The sequence below is a fragment of the Vidua chalybeata genome, chromosome 5 (genome assembly GCF_026979565.1).
Source record: "Vidua chalybeata isolate OUT-0048 chromosome 5, bVidCha1 merged haplotype, whole genome shotgun sequence".
Taxonomy (NCBI): domain Eukaryota; kingdom Metazoa; phylum Chordata; class Aves; order Passeriformes; family Viduidae; genus Vidua; species Vidua chalybeata.
This window is the reverse complement of record NC_071534.1, coordinates 58,169,383-58,192,220: the sequence shown is the minus strand read 5'-3', so window position 1 is coordinate 58,192,220 and position 22,838 is coordinate 58,169,383. Positions and strand designations below refer to the sequence as shown.

At 39.2% G+C, this 22,838-nt stretch overlaps 1 protein-coding gene across 1 annotated transcript in view; it reads right to left on the bottom strand.

Annotated features, from left to right (window-relative positions):
- Nucleotides 1–5,435: 5,435 nt before the first annotated feature.
- The window catches only part of LRRK2 (leucine rich repeat kinase 2), a 64,565-nt gene continuing 47,162 nt past the window's right edge, over nucleotides 5,436–22,838 (bottom strand). Inside the window, exons 37-51 of the mRNA XM_053942043.1 lie at nucleotides 22,521–22,712; nucleotides 21,617–21,763; nucleotides 21,189–21,289; nucleotides 20,828–21,018; nucleotides 20,000–20,160; nucleotides 19,012–19,182; nucleotides 17,525–17,625; nucleotides 16,884–17,078; nucleotides 15,635–15,828; nucleotides 15,272–15,344; nucleotides 14,249–14,433; nucleotides 13,312–13,464; nucleotides 12,396–12,604; nucleotides 9,108–9,182; nucleotides 5,436–7,222 (exon numbers count right to left, since the gene is read on the bottom strand). Coding sequence (XP_053798018.1) covers nucleotides 7,101–7,222; nucleotides 9,108–9,182; nucleotides 12,396–12,604; nucleotides 13,312–13,464; nucleotides 14,249–14,433; nucleotides 15,272–15,344; nucleotides 15,635–15,828; nucleotides 16,884–17,078; nucleotides 17,525–17,625; nucleotides 19,012–19,182; nucleotides 20,000–20,160; nucleotides 20,828–21,018; nucleotides 21,189–21,289; nucleotides 21,617–21,763; nucleotides 22,521–22,712 — 2,270 coding nt within the window. The 3' untranslated portion in view covers nucleotides 5,436–7,100. The remainder of the gene's footprint in view (nucleotides 7,223–9,107; nucleotides 9,183–12,395; nucleotides 12,605–13,311; nucleotides 13,465–14,248; nucleotides 14,434–15,271; nucleotides 15,345–15,634; nucleotides 15,829–16,883; nucleotides 17,079–17,524; nucleotides 17,626–19,011; nucleotides 19,183–19,999; nucleotides 20,161–20,827; nucleotides 21,019–21,188; nucleotides 21,290–21,616; nucleotides 21,764–22,520; nucleotides 22,713–22,838) is intronic.

Below are 22,838 nucleotides of genomic sequence, written 5' to 3'. Positions count from 1 at the left end.
GAAACTGAAGCAGGAGGATGTGATCACCTTGTCACATCTCTGGTGGCATTGATGATACTAAAACTCTTTGCTCCCCATTTCTTCAGAGGCTGCCAAGTGCTGCAGCTTTCTTCTGAGAAAATGGGAAAGGAGAACAGCTTGTTTGGGGATACTTGCTAAGACCTCTCTTTTTAAAAGGCACCCCAGAATTTGGGGTTTATTTACGACTTCCTTACTCAGATTGGTGCAAAAATACTTCTTGTAAAGACATTTTTTTTTTTCTGCCAATGCTCAGTGAATGCAAATTGTGTCTGATATTTGGCCTTGGCAGTGGACCTGCTGGTTAGAGAAAGTTCCATGCTTGCAATATGAAGTTAATGTTTAGCAATGAATGCTTCAAGAAGCCTTAAGGGACGTTACCTACTGCCTTTTGTGCACTGGCAAGGGTTTGATGTTGCAGCTCTGTCCACCATCTGTCTTTGCACACCTTGCTAGAGCACTGGCAGACATCTGAGCTGACTTAGTTAAAACCATGTGAAATACTTAATCTTTTCCTTCTGCTGTAGCTTAGAATCATTTCCAAAGTATTTCTGGTTACTGCTGGCCCAAGAGAAAGGCAGTGTCACCTTCCCCTGCCTTCCAGAGGAGTTTTGTAAGAGCTGATCCATTAATTAATCAAAACATGAACCTTCAAGGTTGGGTAGTGCAGCCTCCCCTGGGTGAAAGCTGAAGGCATGCTCTGAAAACATGTGTCTCCATGGGCCTCCCACTTAGCAAAATTCAAGCCAAATCTCTTTGTAGCTTGGTTTCGTTGTGTTTTTTTTTGTTTTGTTTTGTTTTGCTTTGCGTATATACATAGAAATATTCAGAGTTGCAGGATGAGTAATTTGATTTGTGAAAAATGAAACAGAAAGCCAGACTGGTTTGGGGTCAGGAGGACCCTGGTGTGGTCTGGGGACAAGAGGCCATGGCAAACACCTGCTGGCCATGCTGGCCAGCAAAGCAGATTTCAGCCTCTTTCAGCAGGACCAGTTGCTCTGCAGCAGCTGCTTCTGAGTCCCTGCAGAGCCCAGGTGTTTGTGTCTTGCTGGGTTTAGCTGTAATAGCCATAAAAATGGAACTGAAAGGGTTTGGAGTTGTTAGGTTTTACCCCTTGAAAATTTTCCTGTAAGTACAAGGTGAGAGTGTATTTTGCCATGAGATTGTCTAGTTGTAGAGTGCTCAGCACATAGGAGTATTTTGAAAAAGAAAAAAAAAAGCAGGGGGAGCTGAGTTTTGACTCATGGATAACATTTGAAAATTAGTGTTTACCAAAGCTTAATTCCCTGGCTGGTGGTTGGTTATTAAATGTGACTTTGAACAACAGTGGCATTTAAACTGAGCAGGGCCACTGCACAGGGCAGGGTGGCCCCAGCCTTGGGTTCTGCATGCATCAGCTGCTGCTGTTGCTGTGCTTCAGCTGGTAGCGTGGGCTCTAGTGGGCACGTTCCTTGAAGTTTAGAAATTCACTTTGCAAATTTTGAACTTCATTGGAATAATAGGAAGCTCATTAAACCTTTACTTATGCATATGCAGTTTAACAGCATCCTTTGAGTTTTACTTGAACCTGATGGTGCTTGACTAATGCAAAGGAATGGTCACTGTAGCAGTCTCTGGAGGCTTGTGGAGAGAGAAAATACTTTTTATATGGCCAACATCACCTCGGGGGAATGGACTGGCTTTCAGTCCTCCACCAGCAGCACCTGAACCCACCCTCTGCATGGCAAACTGCATGCTCATCCTCTGCTGCTGCTCATCCAAGGGCTTATAGGTTTGAGAGCAGTTCTGCAGCTTTTAAAAAATATTTATTTATTGTGATCTCTGAGGATACTGGTATGAAGTTTGCCATTTCTGGGCCTCAGCCTTAGTTGATTTAAAGTCAAAATCCTGGCAGAGCCCAGGAGCCTGGCAGATGATGGTGGGGGTGGATGTTTCTTGTAACTCCACAGAAAACAGATGTTTTCAAGGCAACCGCAGAGGTGTCATGGCAACAAAAAGCAGAAGTGAGACTCACCGACCTTACGCTGGTGTCTTAACAGTGAACAGCACCAGGTGTTTCTGTCGCCGCTACATGGGTCACTCTCCATGGCCTGTCGCACGTCGCTGTGTCCTCACGGCACGATGGTGCTGTGCAGGCTGGGCTCTGCCGGGACCCCGAGGCGATGCTGGAGCTGTGTGACCCTGTGGGCTGAGGCACTGCTCCCCGGTCACTGCGTGGGGCTGACCCGGGGCCTCTTCCTTCCTGCTGTGACTGCTTGTGGCTCATCCTTCACTTAAAAAGGGAGCTTGTCATGAAGGGCTGCGTCCCCTTTGCAGCCCCGTTACACAGCTCTGCAGAGGCGAGGTGGTGCAGGGCCAGCGCGGCCGGGGGTGCCCCAGAGAGGGGCCGGGGCCGGGGCAGGCCGGGCTGTTCTGGCACAGGAGGAGCTGGAAGCTCCCGGTGGGATGCAGCCCCGTGTCACTGGAGGGGATTCCAGCCTGCTCGCTCCTGCCCAGTCAGCCTTGAGCATCGGGCACCGCTTGGCCGCGTTTTCTGCCCTGACCTCGCCGCTGGGGACGGCCCTGAGGGGATCCGTGACGCGGCACTGGCAGCACCAAAGGCGGGCCGCGGCCCCCGCAGCGCTGCCGGCTGCAGAGCTCTGACGGTGCCAGCTTCTGCTTGTTATTTCTCTCTCTCTTTCCCCCCTTATTTTCTCTCCCCTCCCGTTTTCCTGCAGAATGGTTTCAGTGCTTCTTGGCTGGGTGGCAGCGGTGTGACAGCCCCCTCCAGCAGAGCCTGCCCCTCTCCCAGGCACAGCTGTGCCGTCAGGACCCAGTGGCAGGACATGGCACGGGAAAAAATGGTTCAGAAAAGGCAAAACACTAAAATGGTCCCAGGAGATTTTAATTTCTTTCCCTTCTTCTATCTGCTTTGACTTTTCAGGTCAGTAACATTAATGGGCTGTGGTGGAAGTGAAGTAAATAATCACATATGCCAAGAAATACCACACTGATTTTTAAGTCTTTCCTCACTAATTAGTGACAGCCTTTGTAGGGACTGACGACAGCACTTAAACCTCTGGCAGCAGGAAGGCAAAGCAACACAGTAGAAAGGGAAAAAAGAAAAGACCTTTGCTTGCTTTTTGACTTTCATCCTGTTTTTACTAGAATCATACTGGTATAGTTTAAAAAACTTCTGTTTTTTAAATAGATCTATTGGTGTATCATAAACTTTAATAACCTTAAAAAATAATTGCAGTTTACTGCTCAGTCCAAACAACCCATGTAAAAAGGTGGGTACCAGTCTGCATTGAGGTCACAGCAGTGGAAAAAGTTGTATCACCATCTGGTAATTCTTGTAATTCTGCTACTTAATTGAACAAGGACCAGTGTAAGTATTGAGGAGTCTTGCTGAGGTGCCTAAAGCTCAGCAAGACTCACAGAGGCACAGCTGTCCTCAGTGCCGACACATCTCACAGGTGCAGCAAGGAACATTCCTGAAATTGTCAGAAATTTCACCTGGGTTCACTTCTAAATTTTTGGTATATGAGGTTTCCCTTTGCTAATACAACAATAACTAATGTATCTTGTGGTGTCTTCCTCTTAAAAGAATGAATTTTAAAATACAGATATGCAATAAGTATGATTCTCCATTTTCATGTGATTATGCTCCTCTGTAATTATAAACTAATTGTTGCAAAGACACATGCCTACCTAACCAAAAAAAATTGGAAAAGTTACCAATAGTATGCTGGCAGCCAGTGAGTTATACCTGTTCAAAGGCCACCAAGAAGGCTTTATATAAGAGAATTTGCAGGTCAGTACTGTCCTGGGATGAGTTCATAATATGGATGAAGAACTAATTGAGACAGAAATAACAGAATACTTGCTAGTTTTGATCAGTAGATTTGGTTCTCTTAAGGCAGGTAAGAGGAGCTCTTCCCAGATATTTTTTTAAATTAATGACAAAAGCCAGAAAATAAGTGAGAAAAATTGTTCATATGCTTTTCTATTTGAAAGACTAATAGAAAAATATGACTGTCACTGTCTTTTCCTCATTCACTGAGACTCTGTTTTCCCTTACTGTTTTCTCATGTCTCTGGTATCTGAAGTGTTCATTGTAAAATGGATTATTTGTCTTGCAAATGCCTATGTTTGGGGATTAAGCCACACCTGAGAGGCCTCATTCTCTCTCCTCCCTTATGTGTCCCAGTTTTGTCCCAAAGTGGTGCATGAAGAAGTAAGAGGGTAATAATATGGGACACTAGAGGCAGTATGAGAGTTCAGAGAAATGCCAGGACATAATACCAAAAGTGCATTAAGTCAGGCTGTGCAGCTTGTTTACAGTGGGGTTGACAGGAACTGCTTGTAAAAGAAATGAGGTTAAAATTAATGACCAGGTGAATCTGCATATGTAATTTATCAGAGCAAGCAACCAATAAAAAAGAATTACTCTAATTATAAAGTCAGTAGCACAGGAGGGGAAGGATACTTTTAAAAACCCCAACAGTATCACTGTGTATGTTTAGCCTCCTTGTCTTTAGGTTTAAACCCCAGTACCCTTTAGGGTACTGAGGGACATGGGGTTATTCACCTGTCCCAGTTCAGGTGTTCAGTCACACCACACCACACGCTTGTTTCCCATGAGCAAACAGGCTCTTTTCTGAAGTAAGGGTTATCTGTTTTCACAAGTTGGATGTTATCCTAAGTATGCAAGAAACTATATCTGACAGAACTTGTCCTCTTATGTGATCAGCTTCCACTGGTTTTCAAACAGCTCCACTGAAACCAGAGTGGACACGAAGTTATGGATTTTTTTTTCCTTTTTCGTTACAGAGGTGTTTCTGGGAACAGGTTTCTTTATAGTGCAGGTTTCAATGGTGCTGTTCCTGCCCTCGGTGGCAAGGTGCCAGCTGGGGAGGGGATGCCAGTCCCTGAGCACTTCTAACAAGAAGCACCAACACAAGATGTTCTCTAAATATTTTCTTGCAGTACTATTTTTAGTATTTGGTGAGAATGCAGTGGGATCACTGTGCTCTGTCTGAATGAGTACAGTATTGCTAAACAGTCCCAGTGGGTTACCACCACTGAATTTTTCTCTCCAGCCACAGATAAATCAGCAGTGACCAGTTGAGTCAGGTTTGCAGATCTCCTGACTGTGTCTTGGTTGCTGTTTCTTTGTTCTTTGCCCTCCCTGTAATACTGAATACATGACCCAATTCAATGTTATCCAGAGTCTTGAAGAGGTGAGGAATGACCACATGGACAATACTCCTTATAGATCACCTCCCATCTCTGGGGTAGGCTGCAGGAACACCAAGCAGAAGACAAACAGGGGAAGGGAAAAAGGGCTCAAGACATGCACTGCAACAGAGCAGTGTACAGCTGTGTCAATAATATCTGTAGAGCCAGGATTTTGCATTATCCTGAAGGAATTAAATGCCACAAAAGCTGAACAGAAAAGCCCCCCTTAAAAATTCAATGATGAGAAAGTAGACATACATTATTAACAAAGCACAGTTTTAATAGAAATGTTTAGGCTTAAATTTCAAAATTACTTACAAATAAACTTAATCACAATTTTTTCTTTAAAAAAACCATATTCATTCTAACATAATACATATTTTCTTATTAAAGTTATAAAATCCCATATAAATAGCAAATCCTTCTCAGTACACAGATTACAAGAATTCATAGAAACTGGGATGCATATCTGAAAACCATCCTGAGTATGCATTCCACAACTGGCAGAAAAAAGAGCAATGCTAGAGTTGGACACAAGAAATGATGTTGTCCCAGTATGTAATTTTCTTAAAAAAAAAAAAAACACACACACACAAAAAAACCAAAAAACTGAGAACTTTTTGGTTGCTCAACCTTGTTCAGCTCCCTAGACTCAGGAATGGCTCTGGATGCTCCACTCCGAGATTTTGGGAGTACCCTGTGGATTCTTCTGGTATCAAAAAAAGAAAACCGTGTCTGTCTTCAGGTGGACAGAAATAAGGCACTTCCTTAGAACAGGTCAGTGTGGGCTGTAAGCAGCAGCTTGGACTTACAGCCAGAAAGCAGCAAAAAGTGACTCTTGAAGGATGATGTGTGGAAACAAATTTGGAAGAGGCAGCCAGTTCTTACACTCCTCAAAGTTCCCCTGATTATCCCCCAAAACAACATAAGTTCAAACAAGAATGAGTAAGTGGAAACACTGCATGTTAGAAAAATCAAAGCAAAAGTTCCCCTTTTTTTAGACTGAGGTAAGCAAACAAGCAAGTTGGACTAAGAGCAAGTCATAGCAGCATTTAGATCAGAGCATTCACCCCGTGCTTTCTCTTCTCTCTTCCAAGAGAGCTGCACAAGAGAGCTACGTGACTGGCAGTGTTCCCAGTGATGTGACTGCATCTCCTAGGAGCAGGCAGACTGCAGCACTGCACGAGGACACCGACGTGCGGAAGCCTCACGGTGTGTTTAATTTGGAGCTATTTTATTATAGTAGCACAATGGGGCTTTTTCTGGTCATAATGAAAAAAGAAAGTCAATTACTCATGGCAGAAACACAGACAATTCTGCCTGTTGCTTTCAAAGAGTAGTGCAGTAATTACATATTCCTTTAAACACTGCTGTTAGATAAAATATGAAGTTTTTTCATAGGGTCATGAGCTCTGACATTACTAAACCATGAATCATAGGAATAAACTCATACATGCAAACTGCAGTAAACACACAGAGGCTTAAATTTTGGTTCTTATTAGAGTGTCAACTCATAGAGATAATGAAGTAAATTAGAGCCATTTATAGTCTCCTGGCTTATTCCCAGTTTAACTGGGATCAAAAACTGGATGAACGATGTCATACTGAAGTTGCAGAGAGCAGAACTTCACAGGTAAACAACAGATCCACGATACCATTTTAGAATCACAAATTCCCAACAGTTTTCTGTCCTTTCAAATATTACAAATAACTTCTTTCTTCTTGGCATCCTAAGAATACTCTCATGGTAATTTTCTTCCTGCTTTAGGTTAAAAACAACAGGAAGAAGAAGTTGTAAATATTGCACAGTATGTTAGGATGGAAGATTAGAAAAAAAATGGCACTTGCAGGGTGACTTTTCAGTCCAAAGAAAAGCTCTTCATTTTTTCTGCTAATTCTTGTCTCATTTCTATGTGTTTTTTCAGGTTTTGCACTTCATGGGGTAGGTTAATGTCCCACACTGACACGCAGGATTGTAACTCTGGAGAAGAAAAAGAAAATTTGAAAACTGCAACAGAGATGAGTTATAACATAATTAGAAATTATTTTGCTTATCTGCTTGTTCTCAATTACTCATAAATTTACCCAATGAAGCATGATCTTTTGGATCCAGAAGACAAGTTCCATGACACTTTGTGTGTGAGGTGATGCAGTTATGGATTACAAGCTGTTTGTACTTACACATGATTTGCATTCTAGTTCCTAAATTTAGAGTATCCCATTTAAAAGTACTTGAAAAAACATTTCTGGTGCCTATGGGCCTTAAGGAACTGACCTGAACTACAGCTAATGCTAATACTGAGGTGCCTGCTAAAATTTAATCTTTTTCCAAGCAGATATACCCTAAATGCCTATGAGACTCAAACCTCATTCACTGTAAAATAAAAACTGATTTCATAAGCTAGTGAATATACTGAGAAAAGGTCACTTCTTCAGTCTCCATTCATGCAGACAACTCTTTATTCATGAAGAATTCACACTGTTTTTATTGGAATAGGGACAATTGAGAACATTTACATGAGTCAAGGCTTACAAACTAAGGCCCCAAGGATTCTGGAGTCTCTGATTCTTTTCTGTAATTAATGTCAATCTTAAATAAAATAAAAATGCTAACAAGCCAATAAACGTTCTTATAGTTACAGGAATTGGGGAATACCACAATGTAAACAAAATGCTCTAATGTTTGACTCAGTCAGCACATCTACACTTGCCCTCCTTAACTTTATACTACCATTGCCACATTTTTAGGAGTCACTGAAACGGGGATGAGATAAAGATGAAGAAGGGCATTGATCAGAGCATCAACTTTAACTGTTCTTAGAAAAATCTAAAGATGCAGATCTTCTATCTTCCAGCACTTTGCTATGCTAATTGTCAGGAAGCTTTTACTGATGTCTGACCGCAATCTCCCTTGCTGCAATAGGAACTTGTTAGTGCTTATCCTACCCACAGGGAATATGTAGAAGTCTTTATTCTCTTGCTCTTCATTTACATAGTTGAAACCTATTATCATGTCCTCTCTAAGCTTTATTTATATTAACCAACTTAACTCCCTGCAACATTTCCTCACAGGTCGCATTTGTCTTGTCTGGACTATTCCTAATAGTCCAGATCATTCAGCAGTAAATGGTTAGGCTCCACCAGCAGAGGCCATATTAGCACCTAGCAGAGTATAAGAATTAGCTCATGTCTTACAGACACCACTTTCATGGTGTGAGAATGGTGTTTGCCTCATCTGCACCCACATGACATGGCTGATTCATGACCAGCCTCTGATCAATTCTGACCCATTTTTTGCAGCACTGCTGTTTAAGCTGATCATTTCCTCATGCTGGTACAGCAGATCATTCCTAATTAAATAAAAGGTCTTGCATTTGTCCTTACAGAATTGTATCCTATTTCCTTCCAGACCATTAGTTCTATTTGTCAGGATCACTTTGAGTTCTAATCCTGCCCTCCAGTGAGCTTGTCCTAGCTGTGAGCTGTCTGCAAAACTAAAAAGTACATTCACTATTCTTTCATTCATGTCACTCATGAAAACACTGGGGATTCCTGACCTAGCACAGACACCTCTGGAAATTCATTTGATACGTTCTCCAATTAGACAATGACATTTACTCTCCAAATACAGTTTTGCAACAATTTGTATTGTATCCTTCAAACAGTGGCTTCCTCAGATCCATTTTTGGAAGTTACTTTCAGTTTGTATGAGCCCAGATATGCAAAAGAAAACAAAAACTATTTAATAGTAGTGTTTCAATAAAATTTTATCAAGTGATGATCAACTTTTCACCCTCAGTGAGTAGTCAAGCACAATAGTGTCTCCTCCACTAATAATACAAGTTAGTAAAACACAATTCAGATACCTTTGTGGTATTTGTTGTCTTCGGTGTCACTTTTATAGCAGTATCCCAAAACAAGGACCACATTCTTGAGACTCCCTTTTTCAAAGAAATGAAATGTCAAATCTTAATTTGAATGTGAATTTTGTAATTTAAGGACAGGAAGAGTAGATGGCATCAAGGCATAAGAGGACAGAAAGCAGACTTCAATCAACCAGACCCTTTATTCAAAATCATTAGCCATGAAAAACCCAGGCACAAAGACAATATAGTTCCCATCTCCATTTAATGTCAGGGTTTATCAGAGTTCCAGGGCATAAGCACAGGATCAGCCGACCAGCCTGCTGAACAAGCCCAAGAACAAAGCACCCTATTATACTGCACAGGCAGAGGTGGTATAGTCACAGGAAGCAGATGTCACAGCAAAAGGACAGGCTGTAAGTGAAGTGCACAGCAAAATGTTCAGTTATGAAAAAACCCAAACTAACCAAATATGACAAAAAACTGAGTAAAAACTATGAACTAAAATTTTAAACTTATGGCATACGTGTGGGAAGTCGAAATAGGGGACAGATCATAAGAAGGTGCCTACTGAATAACACAAAAAAAGACATGGAAGACAGGTTGGATCACAAAAGGATAAACAGAATGTGCCAGTGTTTCAGTAACAACTTCCTGCTTATTTCCAACAAGACATGTCTATAAATGTCTTGCAAAGATAGACAGAAGCTGTCACGTGTTCTCCTGCCACAGTAGCTCCCTGTTCCTATTGGCAGCACAATGAGGGTGGAGAGCACTTGGCTTTCAGCTAGCAGAAGAACACAGGGCCCATCCCAGGTCCCTGGTAAGGACCAGGCCAGGGAAGGAGCAGCCCCCACTGCAGACACCCCACTGCAGCACCACGGCTCACACTGCTTCAAGCACGGAGCCTGATGCTACCAGGGCAAAGATGAGGAGAGAAGCAGTTTCTGGGGCATAAATAGACTGGAGTATGGCTTAACTGTGAAAGTTGGGAAGTTTTTTAACATGCCCCAGGACCTCTGCAAGGTAGAGAGACATTCTTCCTGCCCTGAGGAGGTCAGCACTATATTCTCCTCTGAGAGTGATGTAAATCTGGTTGTAGTAGATGAGGTATGCTGGGAACCATGCACATCCTCCATGCTCAGATTTTTCATAAATTTAACTTTTTTCTATAGACAGTCTTATCCATACTCCTTACAAAACTGATTGGAACTAAAGTATAATGTTTCTTATTTAGACCTAGGTCCTGTCTTACTATATAGAAATCTAAATTTGCACTTGTAAAATAAACTACAGATTTACATCTAAATTATTCTCTATGGTAAGTCTCATGCCTATTGAACACCTATGTGTTAGGTGACAGAGTTGAAAAATGACATTGTATTTCCATATTCATATATGAAGTACAGATAAAATTAATGGCTCAAAGTCTGGCAATCTCTTTTTCCTTAAATATTTACCTCTGCTTGACATTATGTTTTAACCTTAAATGAAACTATTCCACACAAATATTAAAAAAAATATTTCCCTCTATCTTCTCCTATTTCATATAAGCAATGTGGTACTGTTGAAAAACTGCTCAGCAGCCTCAGTGCCATTTTCAGAGATTCCAGCAGAAACCAAGTCCTTGAATTTAGGAAAAAAACCCTAGCCCTTATAAATAATTGCTGCAAAAAGATGATCAAAAGAAAAAAAAACTACACATCAAACTGCATATATCAATCTTATTTGCTGTTCTTGATATTTGTGCAAATGCAGCTAAACTCCTGAATATTAATTTTTCTAGAAATAAAATTTTGATTAAAAATGTTGATGTGACTGAGCCTCAAGGCTTTTTAAATCACACTATTCTATACAATGCATTTTCCCAATCAATGACAGCAGTAAGGCAAAAATTATTATGTTTTCATAGCAACTATTCTTTACAAAATGCCAAAAAGAAAATGTCCCTTTATGATACTAACTAACATTGTAGCTATCATGACTAGCTGGAATGATAATGCTGTGTTATAGCTGGCACCATTAACAGCTGGGCTCTGAACAGACTGTAACACTTGCTGTTTCAGGCAAAGGAAAGTCAGAGGAAGGTGAGGTATGTTTGACTCGTACAATGTTGCCAGCACTATGACCTGACTGTAGTCTACGAATTCTTCTGGTGCCAGAAAGGAAGAAACAGCCCACAGAATAAGTTCCTGATGGCAAGGAGAAAACATCCACAGCCTGCAACTGTGATATTTGCTAGTAGAATTACAGTGTGCTGCTGAATTCACAACAGTGTTTGGTTGGTTGTTTTTTTTTGGACAGCAAACACACTTTAAATAACACTAACAGGGAAACTCCAGAGTTTTTTCCAAAACACTGTGGAAAGTGATGGGAATCCGTGTATCGTGCCACAAAGTACTTTTTGAATTAATGTGTATTTTGACTGTATTCACCACAGCAGTACCACAAATTGGAGTTTATATGGCCTTTAATACTTTTGGGAAAGGTGCAGGACAGTGCACAGGTGAAGGAAGTTTCAACACCCAAGGAGTGTCCCTTCCTCAGCTGCATTCCTGTGGCTGTTCGTGGTCACCACTGAAACCTCACAACTCCTGTCTGCCTACAGCAGCTCAAAACAACTGTCCCTGATGACAGCAGCTCAAAACAACTGTTCCTGATGACAGCAGCTCAAAACAACTGTCCCTGATGACAGCAGCTCAAAACAACTGTTCCTGATGACAGCAGCAGTACATCTGTACAAGTCCGCACCGCAAGTCCAGGTGTGCAGCACTTTACCAGCTCTGCTGTGATCTGCCTGTGACCCAAATCTAAAAGAACCATTCCTGAATGAGGATGGGAGAAGAAAACTAGCCAATAGGCAATGAAAGAAAAATTATTAAAATTCAACATGGTCCACAGAGAGAAAAGGCAGAAGCATAACACTTCAGGTGGAGACAGAACACAGGCAGATACACGTAAGAGAAGACAGAGTGACATGTGACAGAGGATGGTGAGAGCTCTGCTGAAGCACAGCACAGGGACGCAGGTAAGGTGGGGAGTTCATGTGCAGACCAGTGACAAGCCAGGGAAGAGCTGCTGATTTATGTGGGCACAGGTATTCAACCTACTGGTGTTCAGTTTACACCCTAGAGTCTGACACTGATGAAAGATGATAGCCGTGGAGTAAGAATGAATGAACAAATCCTGGATAATGGTAATCTGTTCCTGGAACACCATAACAAGCAGTACAGAGAAAACCTAAACTTAGCAGTGATTTCAAAGCACTCATCACTTGAAGGTTTTACTTACCCAGCTGAGCTGTTATCATGACTCGAACAGAATCACAGAAGTTGTCTATAACTCGTACAGGACGACGTGTTGACAAATCAAGCAGCAAGATATGTCCTCCTCCTGTCCCTATCCACAGTGCAGTATTTTTCTGCAGACAAATGGTCTTCACTCTTCCAGAATAAGCCAATTTGTGTTTTGATTCCTTATTTAATTTTTCAACTTTGTTCCTATAAGTATGGAAAGAATTTGCATTGGAATTTGGTGGCACCCTATTCTGCAGCTACTAAAATGACACTCTGAATACCAGACTTTTAAGCAACCTAAACACAAAATTCTCATGCAAACAAACTGGGTTGAAAACGATTGGATCCAAAGAGCCATCTGGTCTGCTTCAGAAGACCTTTAAATAGAAGGCAGGAACACTTCTCGGTTCTCCCCCAGTCTGCAGGAGGTTAATGTCACAGCAAAACAGGAAAGAGCACAACTACACCTGCTCCTAACCTCACCATAAAAAAGAAATGCTAAGGCAGAGGAACAATTTAAATGCAAATGAAAAAGGTGTCGCAGTTAATAAAAACCTGATTTCCTACTGAATTTGTGCACTGAAAAGACATTCTTGTTCAGAGGATGCAGGAAGTAACTGGATTAGCCTTAGTACCTGTAGGACAGCAAAAGACTTTATTCTCTCTTGAGCTAACTGAGTCTTCTTGACGTCATAGAAAAATTGGGAAATACAGTAAGAGTCTTTGAAAAGTGGGATTCTGCATGGGATATTCTGAAGTTCTGGGCCAAAGGACGGGATAGGAAATCCACACTTGCCCAACAAAATGGACAAATGCCCTACTTCTGGCAGGTCAGGGTACCATGCTAGAGAAGGCAATCTGATATTCCCCTTCCTATCCACCAGGCCAACAATCTGAAATAAAACACTTACTTAAGAAAATGTGCACAGTCAATTAATTCAGAAAGTTTTTCTGTCTTCTTGTCCCAGATTTCCACAAAATGGCTGTTTTTCTTTGCCAAGTAGATGGATTTGTCTATTGCTATTGAAATAATGTTTGCATCACTGTAAGCATTATGACAGAACCTAGAAAAGAGAAGAACTCCAGTTAGATACATAGAAAACACCTAGTAGAAAAAGTCAACTACTATGAGTGGGATTAGTTTCTCTCTGACTCTTGCAGAATCATTCAGCCTTAAAATCAAGCTAGGCTAAGATAAAACTGAAAGGCTTTGCTTTAATCTTCCTACAGTTCAACATAAATTCTCACAGTAACAGAGTTAGGCTGATGACATCCTTGGAGGCACATTAATGCTCAAAGTCTATTAATAAATCTTTCTCATCAAACACTGTTTTCCCTGCTCAGGAAAAACTCCCCTTAACTCCTTGGAGGAGTATTTGTCCATGTGAGAATTACATCAAACACTCCCAAACCCTCAGTAAATAATTTCTAAATAGTGAGAAGTCAGCAATCGTATGTGATTAAATATATATAGGGCAAAGATATGCGCACATACCATACTAACAAACATAGAAGGACAAATACTATGATAAATATGTATGTGTAATTCTAAGTAAAGTAAACAGGGCCTGGACTAGGCCAACTGGAGAAGAAATTTGATCAGTCATATAGATATTGACTTCATCAATCCTTTATGGAGTAAAAATGTGTTTCCTTGTTTAAACGTAGCAACAAATACTTCCAGCATTACTCACTGATACTCCATCTGCATTACAGAAAGAAAAGAACAGAAACAAGCAAACTCAAAGAATGAGCTCTAGAACAAGACATTGTGTCAAAGTACTGTCAGAAATCTTTTATGAAAACAAATGAGCCAAATAACATCACTTATTAAACTCAAAAACTTACAGTTGACTTGTCTTTGTTTCAATGAGCTTTTGAACAGAGAAGTCACTGGTTAAGGCAATGATTTTTGTTCCACAGCCTCCCCAGATTACATTTTTTTCAGATAAGCATGAGGATTCGCTTAAGCACATCAGGGGTGTGCTAACATTTCCTATAGTCAGTATCTTCAAAGGTGTAGCACCCTTACACTGCAAGAAAAAATATACTCTCTATTAGAAACAAGGAGGATGCAAATACTCAGAATCCCGTTAAAACAAGGTCACATAGCCTGCTGAATTAAATTTACACATCCAGATTTTCTGATGGTTCAGAACATTTCCAGAATGTTACTGACTGAAAAGCATCATATTCCCATTATAGATGTCCCATAGGAGACAGCCTGTGAGCAGAAACAGGCCAGAGCAGGGACTGACACTTTCTGCAACCCCTGGCACAATTCAAGGACTTGCTGGAAAGACACATCTATATATTTGGAGATGTCCTACACTGGACCATATTCTAATTCTGAAATGCACTGCAACTCCATAACTGCTCTAAATGCACATGGTCAGGAACTAAACCTTCAGGTGCCAGATGATAGAAAGAGCTCCCAGCATTTCTTCATCTGTTCTGTGAGCAGAACTCTGATCTACAGAAAACTTAAACAATATTTTATTTTTGAACATAGCTGTTATACAAAAATTTATTAAATGAGAGGAAAAAGGAGCTATTACAGCAATAAATAAAGGAGGTCAAAACTGTTAGAATATTCTTAACAACAACCAATAATGTCAGTCTCTAGACAGTTTGCCAGGCCTTTCAGAGGAATTTTCCACCTCTTAACTCTTTTGTTTGTGGCAGTTATTGTAAAGTGTGGAGTTCCTCTCAGACTGTAATAGAAAATTAATTTTAGTTTTAAAGAAGCAATTAATTTTAGTTTTAGAGAAGCAATTAAAAATAAGAGGCATGAAATAAAGCTGCTCTTGGTAGCTGCTTTAGATATTACTGATACCACTCTGTAGAAAAGACAGCAAAGAACAAGTCTACCTTTACTGCTCTGTCTTCAAAAACTGCCAGTCTGCCATCAGCTGTGCCTACCAAGAAGAAATTCTTCTGTTTGCTGAAATAAAGTAAAAGATTTAATTCTATAAGTGTGTTAATCAGGCAAGAAAAATTAAAATGAGAAGTCTCTAGTATTTCAAATATTCTATTAAACACTAAAAGCAAACACAACCCCTGTGATAATGAATGTAGTCCCCAGTTGCATTGGGTGCAAAATTAAGTGGAAACACAGGCAAAATGAACAGTTGTCAGAACAAAAGTGCAGCGTGTACAGATGTCATTTTCTGGACACCTCAGTTTAGCAGTATTTTCAAAATGTAACCCAAAACATTTAAAATTCATTTATACCTTTGCTTTGAAAGAGAATTACAGTATAAACAAGTGATAGAATCTGACATTTTCTGCAGACGATGCCTTCTAGTTTCATCTTCTGTGTTAACTGCCCACAGAGAACCAGACTGGGTTCCTGCTACAATCCAGTTTTCCTTCTCAGTAGGAAGAGTCACTAAGGCCAAACTTATAATTTTACTGTCTGCAATATCCTGAGTCAAAAAAGAAGAAGAACAACAACTTGGTCATTATTTCAGTAACGGTAAATGCTAGTAAATTACTGATGGTAAAAATATAGCACAAAAATTACTGATGATAAAAATATAGCACAAAAATAGACTTGTGCTATAGACAACAGGACTCTGGACAGACCCTTGGCCTAACTTCCCCTTTAAGAAATCTAATTCCCTATTAGCAGAATACATCATCAACTCGGCCACCTATCTTCAAAGTGCTGGGAAGGACCCCTCAAACAGTACACAGGAAAATCTCTCAGCTGAATGCTGACAAAAAAGATACTCTTTTTATTCTAATCAAGATCTTGAAACCATCAGAGAATTGAACAAATAGAACTCTTGCAATACTGATTGCTAACAATAAAAATACTGGCCTAATATTTCTTCTTCTCATTTTATTTTTAGAAAAACAACCCATATAATTTATACCAAAGCTACCAATTCAGATGTATCATGGTCGACAGATGGCAGATGGAAATAGAACTCAAACAACTTTCATGATGAATCCTGTTCAGTTCTGGCACACATGTTCATCACAGTACATCAGTCCTGGTAAAACCTTTCCTCTTTGCTGATGGGATAGGACTGAGATGTATCAAAATCAAATGAAAAGAGCTGGAGGGCATCACCAAAGTGGCACAAGGAGATGGCATTTGTGGGAAGTGAGAAGTTGTTAAGAGACAACCTGGGTTGTGAAAAGGAGGTAGAGAGATGAAGGTCGCCCTAACTATTAACTCCTTTCTGTAGTCTCCATGCTAGAAATCATTTCCATCTCAGTAGAAGAAAAGAATCCAGTAGTAGAAAGACAGTACTACGAGAAAGTTCAGGCTGGACAGCAGGAATAGAGTAAAAAGCAACTGCTTTTCTACTTCATTTCATGGATACAATGATGACTCACTTATGAGCAATCTTTGTTCTCTCAAAGCTTAGCTTTCCAGAAGTAATATCCTGCTGTAAAAATGCAATTAATTTTTCTGAAATACATCTGTCTGACAGAAAAAAATAGAATAAATATCAACTTTCCCACATACCTCACAAGTATGTCCGTCTGTGTTTAGGTTAACAAATGAAAGTTGTGCCTTTTCTGTGTTCCCATTGCCTATCCAGACTCCTGCCTTCTTGCAGCTTTGATTGGCAGCCACCATGCACTCTGCTGTAGATGTGCTAGGTATGGAGACATACCTCATCAAACAGATAAGCTCTGCAGAATTCAAGATCTCATAAACCTATAAAGAAAGCCACAGCATGCCCATGGTGACAACAATGGCTTGTACAGCAACAGATAACAGCATTTTTTAGATATGGACACAGTATCTCAGCAGCCTGGTCTTTGTACTGCCACAGAACAGTGTGTAACTGCACTGATACTATTTAACAAAGTCTTTTTGCATAGCTCTAGTGAAGACCAGGAAGTAATCTGAATTGTTTCACTACGGTTGCTACACAGCAATACAGGGGAAAACAGCAAGCTAGAACACGTGGTTCATAGATTTCAATAGAACAGTTTTTTCTGGAAGGCAAGAGCAGCTAATATTTCATGGCAGTTTCCATTCCAGAAAAGAACAACAGAAAGAAACCTGTGCTTCTCATTAACTTAATGCCTGATTCATTTTCAGAAACCACAACTTTGTACTGCCATCTATCATAAAAAAGCAAATAAACTAAGTAATACCTGGCAAGATGTTGGTCGTTCCTGAGGGTTTTCCTTCAAACACTTTTTAATTAAATTTTCAACTTCAGGCCAGGGGGAACACCCATATTCTTTGACAGGATCTAGAATGTAAAATTACATAACTTATTAACCAGCATTTACCATAGTTCTAACTAACCTTCTTATTTTTAGAATTCATCTAACTTCTTACTGAGCTGCTCTAAGAAAATTCACATTCTTAGGTAAAATGTCAGCATAAACAGCTTGGAATTGCTCATCTGCCATCATATGCTAGAGCATGAAATGCTAGAACTAGAATCCTTTTAATTAATAGCAGTTAAAGGAAATGGATCTTGCTTTATCTTTTTCTTTGATGTCCCCGTGCCTGGGACTGAATTGCAGATATACATGGGTTGTGTTTCCATTAATGAGGACCATTCAAGGCTATGTCACTTCAGTCAACAGTCTTTCAAATTCCTGTAAACACTGTTTTCCACATTTATTCTTCTGAGTATATGGAATACAGATGAACTTCCAAAAAAAAGATACAGCAAATAGATAAACAACTCCATATAGCATTTACAAGTTATGGAAATTTAAGTTCCTACTTAGTGCTTGGACTATGTATCTTATGACTATAGCTGCTGAACTCTCTGAGAACAAATCATTCATGATGATGCCTGTATTGCTTTTCCTTTTAGTTCATCATAATCCACAGCAAATATTCCAGTCCTACCTCAGACAGAGGTAACATTAGTGATGAATAACTGCAATTGAACATATTCAGTGCAGCAAAAAACAGGCACTGTTTGCAGCAAAAGACAGGCACTGTTTGCTTGTGAGAACAGCCAGCCCCTCCTTTGGTGGAAATACAGAAATGATGAGCACAGGTGGAAGGAACTGTACTATCTCCAGAAACTAAAACTTCAATTATTCCACAGGGCTTATAATACAGTCAATACAGCTGCATTTAAGAGATATTTAGTCATCAGTTCCTGGGATATCCTCTTCAGGAAAGAGGCAGAAACTGTCTGAGCTTAGAACTGGACTGTTCTCCTTAAGGAGCAGAAAATGTATGAACACTCTGTCTCTCATAATGGAGAAGCTATGCCAGACTGAGTGCCAGTTCTTTCCTAAATGGAGCAAAATATTCCTTAAAGAATGTTTCATGAGTATACCCACTATTGCTGGGCAATAAATAAGAACACCAGACATTCAGCTTGTAGTGCTATAAAAATTCAACAGCTCTCAACACTGGCAGAAGTTGCCCAAGTTACGTTGTCCTGAGTTATACTGTCCAAATTATTACATCATGTCCAGCCTGATAGCCTGTTTAATCTTCCTTCCAGCAGCCAATAATTATGTATTGTAAGCAGAAGGAATGTGAAGAATGTTATATTTTCCTAAGTCTCCTTCTATGATCACTCTTAGTTACAACATAACTCATAAGATATGCTATTTCTGGAGGAGGCAGGACAAAAGTTAGAACTTTTAGAAACAAGGCATACCTGGCAATTTTCCTTGTATTGCTAATTCATCAAATTCATTTGGAAACTTCAAGCCTTCCATTATTCTACCTCCTCCTGTTAAAATGTCATAAAGCAGCAAGCCAAATGAATAAACATCAGCTTGCTGATTGTAAATAACATTTCCTTTGGCAACCTCTGGTGCTCGAAATCCTGCAAATAAATCATTAATTAATAAGTATGCTTCATATCAACATAAAGCCATCTTTGTACTTCAAAAAGTAAACAATTATTGATAAAAATTACACAGGAAGTGCAAAGAAAAACATCAAACTATTTCTGGGCTGGGAATAACTTGTACTTGGTAGATGTCCAAAAATATCAGCAGTAAGTACAAAGGAAGGGGATAGTACATCAATTACAAAGCTCCTGCCTCTTTTAATATAAAACAATTACTTTTTCAAGGAATGCTGAATATCAAGGGGAAGTCTGCAGTCTTTATTGATGGGCTAACATTTAACACTTGAAGTGATGCTCTCAATCACAATTTAAAAGACCTAAAGGAACTTCTCAAAGTGGTTGAATTGTTGAGGGCTTTAGAATGGATGCTAATAGGTTCCCTCTAAAGTTGGGGAACAGAGGAGATATTTATTGCCTTTAAAAAAAATTAAGACTTATGTCTTAATTAACTTACTGGAAATTAAAGCAAAATATTTTAGCAGTATAATTTCAATATCACTATAACCATATTAAAACCAGACAATCAAAAATTATTATGAATGCATGTAATTTAATTTCTTCTTTTTAAACCTTTAATATGCTCCTTGATTCTTCTAAAAGGTGTTAAAACATGAACAGGAGGAATGGCCAAGAGGTATAAATCTGGCTTCACAACTTTTAATATGATTAGGACTCCCTTTTGTGACTTTTGACTCAAATATAGATTTGAGTTACTTCTTACAGACGACATAAAAAATATATTAGCTATTTTTGGACATAATGGACTTTAAATCAAATCATATTTCCATACCTGGTGTGCCTTCTGAGGTTTTTATTCCCATTCGGCAACAATACTGGGCAATGCCATAGTCAGCTATTTTTGCAATAACAGCTGAATTGGGATATAAGGTAAAGAGCAACACATTGTGAGGCTTTAAATCGCGGTAGATGATCATTGCTGAATGCAGGTACCTAGTAATCAAAAAATATTTACTGAAAGTATTCACAAGTTAGGGATGCATCTGTATATGCACACTGAGTGCCTTATTCTTGTAACAGTAAATTGTGCTTTCAAACGTGAAATATTGTGTTAAAAATCTCAAACATCACCAACATGACACAGCTTTTCTGGATAATGACTTTAGAATTGTTCTGAAATACTATTTACTGTTTACTACTTTACTATTTACATTGCAGTATTCTAGCACCAAGTTTTATCTGAAGAATCACTGATAGTTTGAAAAATGCATCTTAGAATCTTAAGCTTAATCTTCTTGGCAAATTTTGTCATTTTAAAGTCACACTGCAATGAGGTGAGGTGATTAATGGACTTTCAGAACTTGAAATATGCACTAAATTAATTTCTATGACGGTTCAGTAAGAAATCGACAGCCACATGGAAATTGCACCCACAGTCTTGCAATTTCTCTACTTATATAAGCATCACTCTTCAGCAGGAAAAAAAACAGGTAACTAAAGGACGTCTTATGTATCAGCCAATCAACCATAAAAATACAAGCATTTGTCTGACCCAGAAAATATTCTCCTTGAGATGTGAGAGAACAGAAGCTTTTCATTTGCGGTATATCATCTTTGAACCTATATCCTGTTTTTACAACAATGCAGAAGTCACATTTACCTTAAGCCATCTGCTACATGGAGAGCTATCCTGTGCTGAAGTGTTCTAGTTAAACTTGCATTGTCCTGTTGAAGCAAACGATCAAGAGATCCTTTGAGGGCCAATTCCATCACCAGCATCCGGGGACGGACTGCAGCAGCCAGCAAAGACACTAAACTGGGGTGGTGGAGGTGACAAAGCACTGCGAGCTCCTGTAAATTGTAAAATCAGATGAAATAGTGCAAAAAGCATAATCTCTACATCTGAAGTAAACTGAGGAATGTTTTAGAGAGAGGACTTGCAATTTACTTAAACTTTTAAAACTCTTCGCTAGGGTTGTATTCCAAGAGCAGCTCTACAGAAAAAAGGCAGTATTTCTTACTTGTCTTAGGAGCCTGAGGGAAGTATGTTTATTGAAAATCTTCACAGCAACCTCTTCACCACCATAGGATGCACGGTACACAGATCCAAACCCACCATCACCTTTTGAACAGTAACATTGAAGAGTATTACTAAAAAAGGGATAACAGCCATTTCTCAAAAATAAGAGCTGAAACGGTTCAGTTTTAAAATATGTTGATCATCTACTGATTCCTGATCAGTAAACTAAACACATAAAAACCAGTGTCCTAATGCACAAATTAATGGAAAATTCAAAACTCAACAACTGGAAATTCAGAATACCTTAAAATAACACATTTATTCAGAAAATAAATCTCTAAAATGCTTTTTATATGTTATAGAACTAACTTCAATAGATTTGTTTACATAATCTCTGTAAAAAAACCCACCTTACAAAATAATGCTTACCCAAGAGAAATTCAGGAGCTTCATCAAATTCCAGATCATCATTGTTCAACATAATATTTCTAGGCAGATCAGCCAGTATCAGATCAGGAGCAATCTGAGCAATTGGAATGGTCTGTCTTGGTTGATCTGGATTTACCAAAAGGTCACCTAAGAAAAGCAAAAGAGAAAATGGAAAAAAAAAAAAAGAAAAAAAAAAAAAAAAAGAAGGGTATCATTGTAAAAGCACTGAAAGGCATGAGGATCTCTGAGAATGCGTAAAATCAATGTACCTAAAATTAGATTAATATATGTGTTTTATATACATACACACACATATATATATATGCATGCACACAGACAGACATACTAATTAGTTTGCCACTCAAATTCTTGGCTCTTACATGTTTAAGTATTTTCAAGGTTCTATATATGTACCTATCAAATGTGAAAAAAATTACTGCACTGCAACACTAGCCAAGAGATCATTTTTCTGTCTGTAAAAAGAAAGAATGCTGTTAGTATGCAGAATGCCATACTGAATATTGTCTTTTAAATTACTGTGCTTTGTGATCCAACCAAGAGATCTCCAATTTACAATCTCCAACCAATATTAGTTCTCTTATCTGCTGGATTCAGTTCCAAGATTGAAACTGCATTATCAGTATTATGACAAAATGATTCTTTCCATTATTGCTATTTTTATATAACCACACAGAGTAGATGCAATCTGTCTCATATTCTATTCTTATATATACACTAGACAGCTCTGACATAAAAAAACCCCAAGTTTCTTTTGACTTACACTGTAATTTTTTCTTATGGAAATGAAACATTTTTAAATAACACGAAATACCCAAATGTTATAAAGGGGATGTTGTACAGTATTTATGTACCTCTATATACCTCAAATGGCATAAATATATACCTTCTTCAGCCTTCCTAAGCAAGTCATCAAGTAGTATTTTTTGGTGTTCTTCGCCATCTTGAAAGCTGTACAGAGCCCATTTCTTCAACAGTGTTTCCCCTTCACCACAAACATCTATTTCCAACAAACCTGGAAACCATTCTTCCATTAGAGAATCTATGTGATCCACAACTTGCCCCAAAAGGATGCACCCTTTAAGAAACAAAAAGAGGGAAATTACAGACCCAATCTCCCATACTTTTAATCGCAAAGATAAACTCTATATTCCAAAGGCAAAAGCACAACAAACCAAAATGGCAAGCTGCAATCAAACTGAAG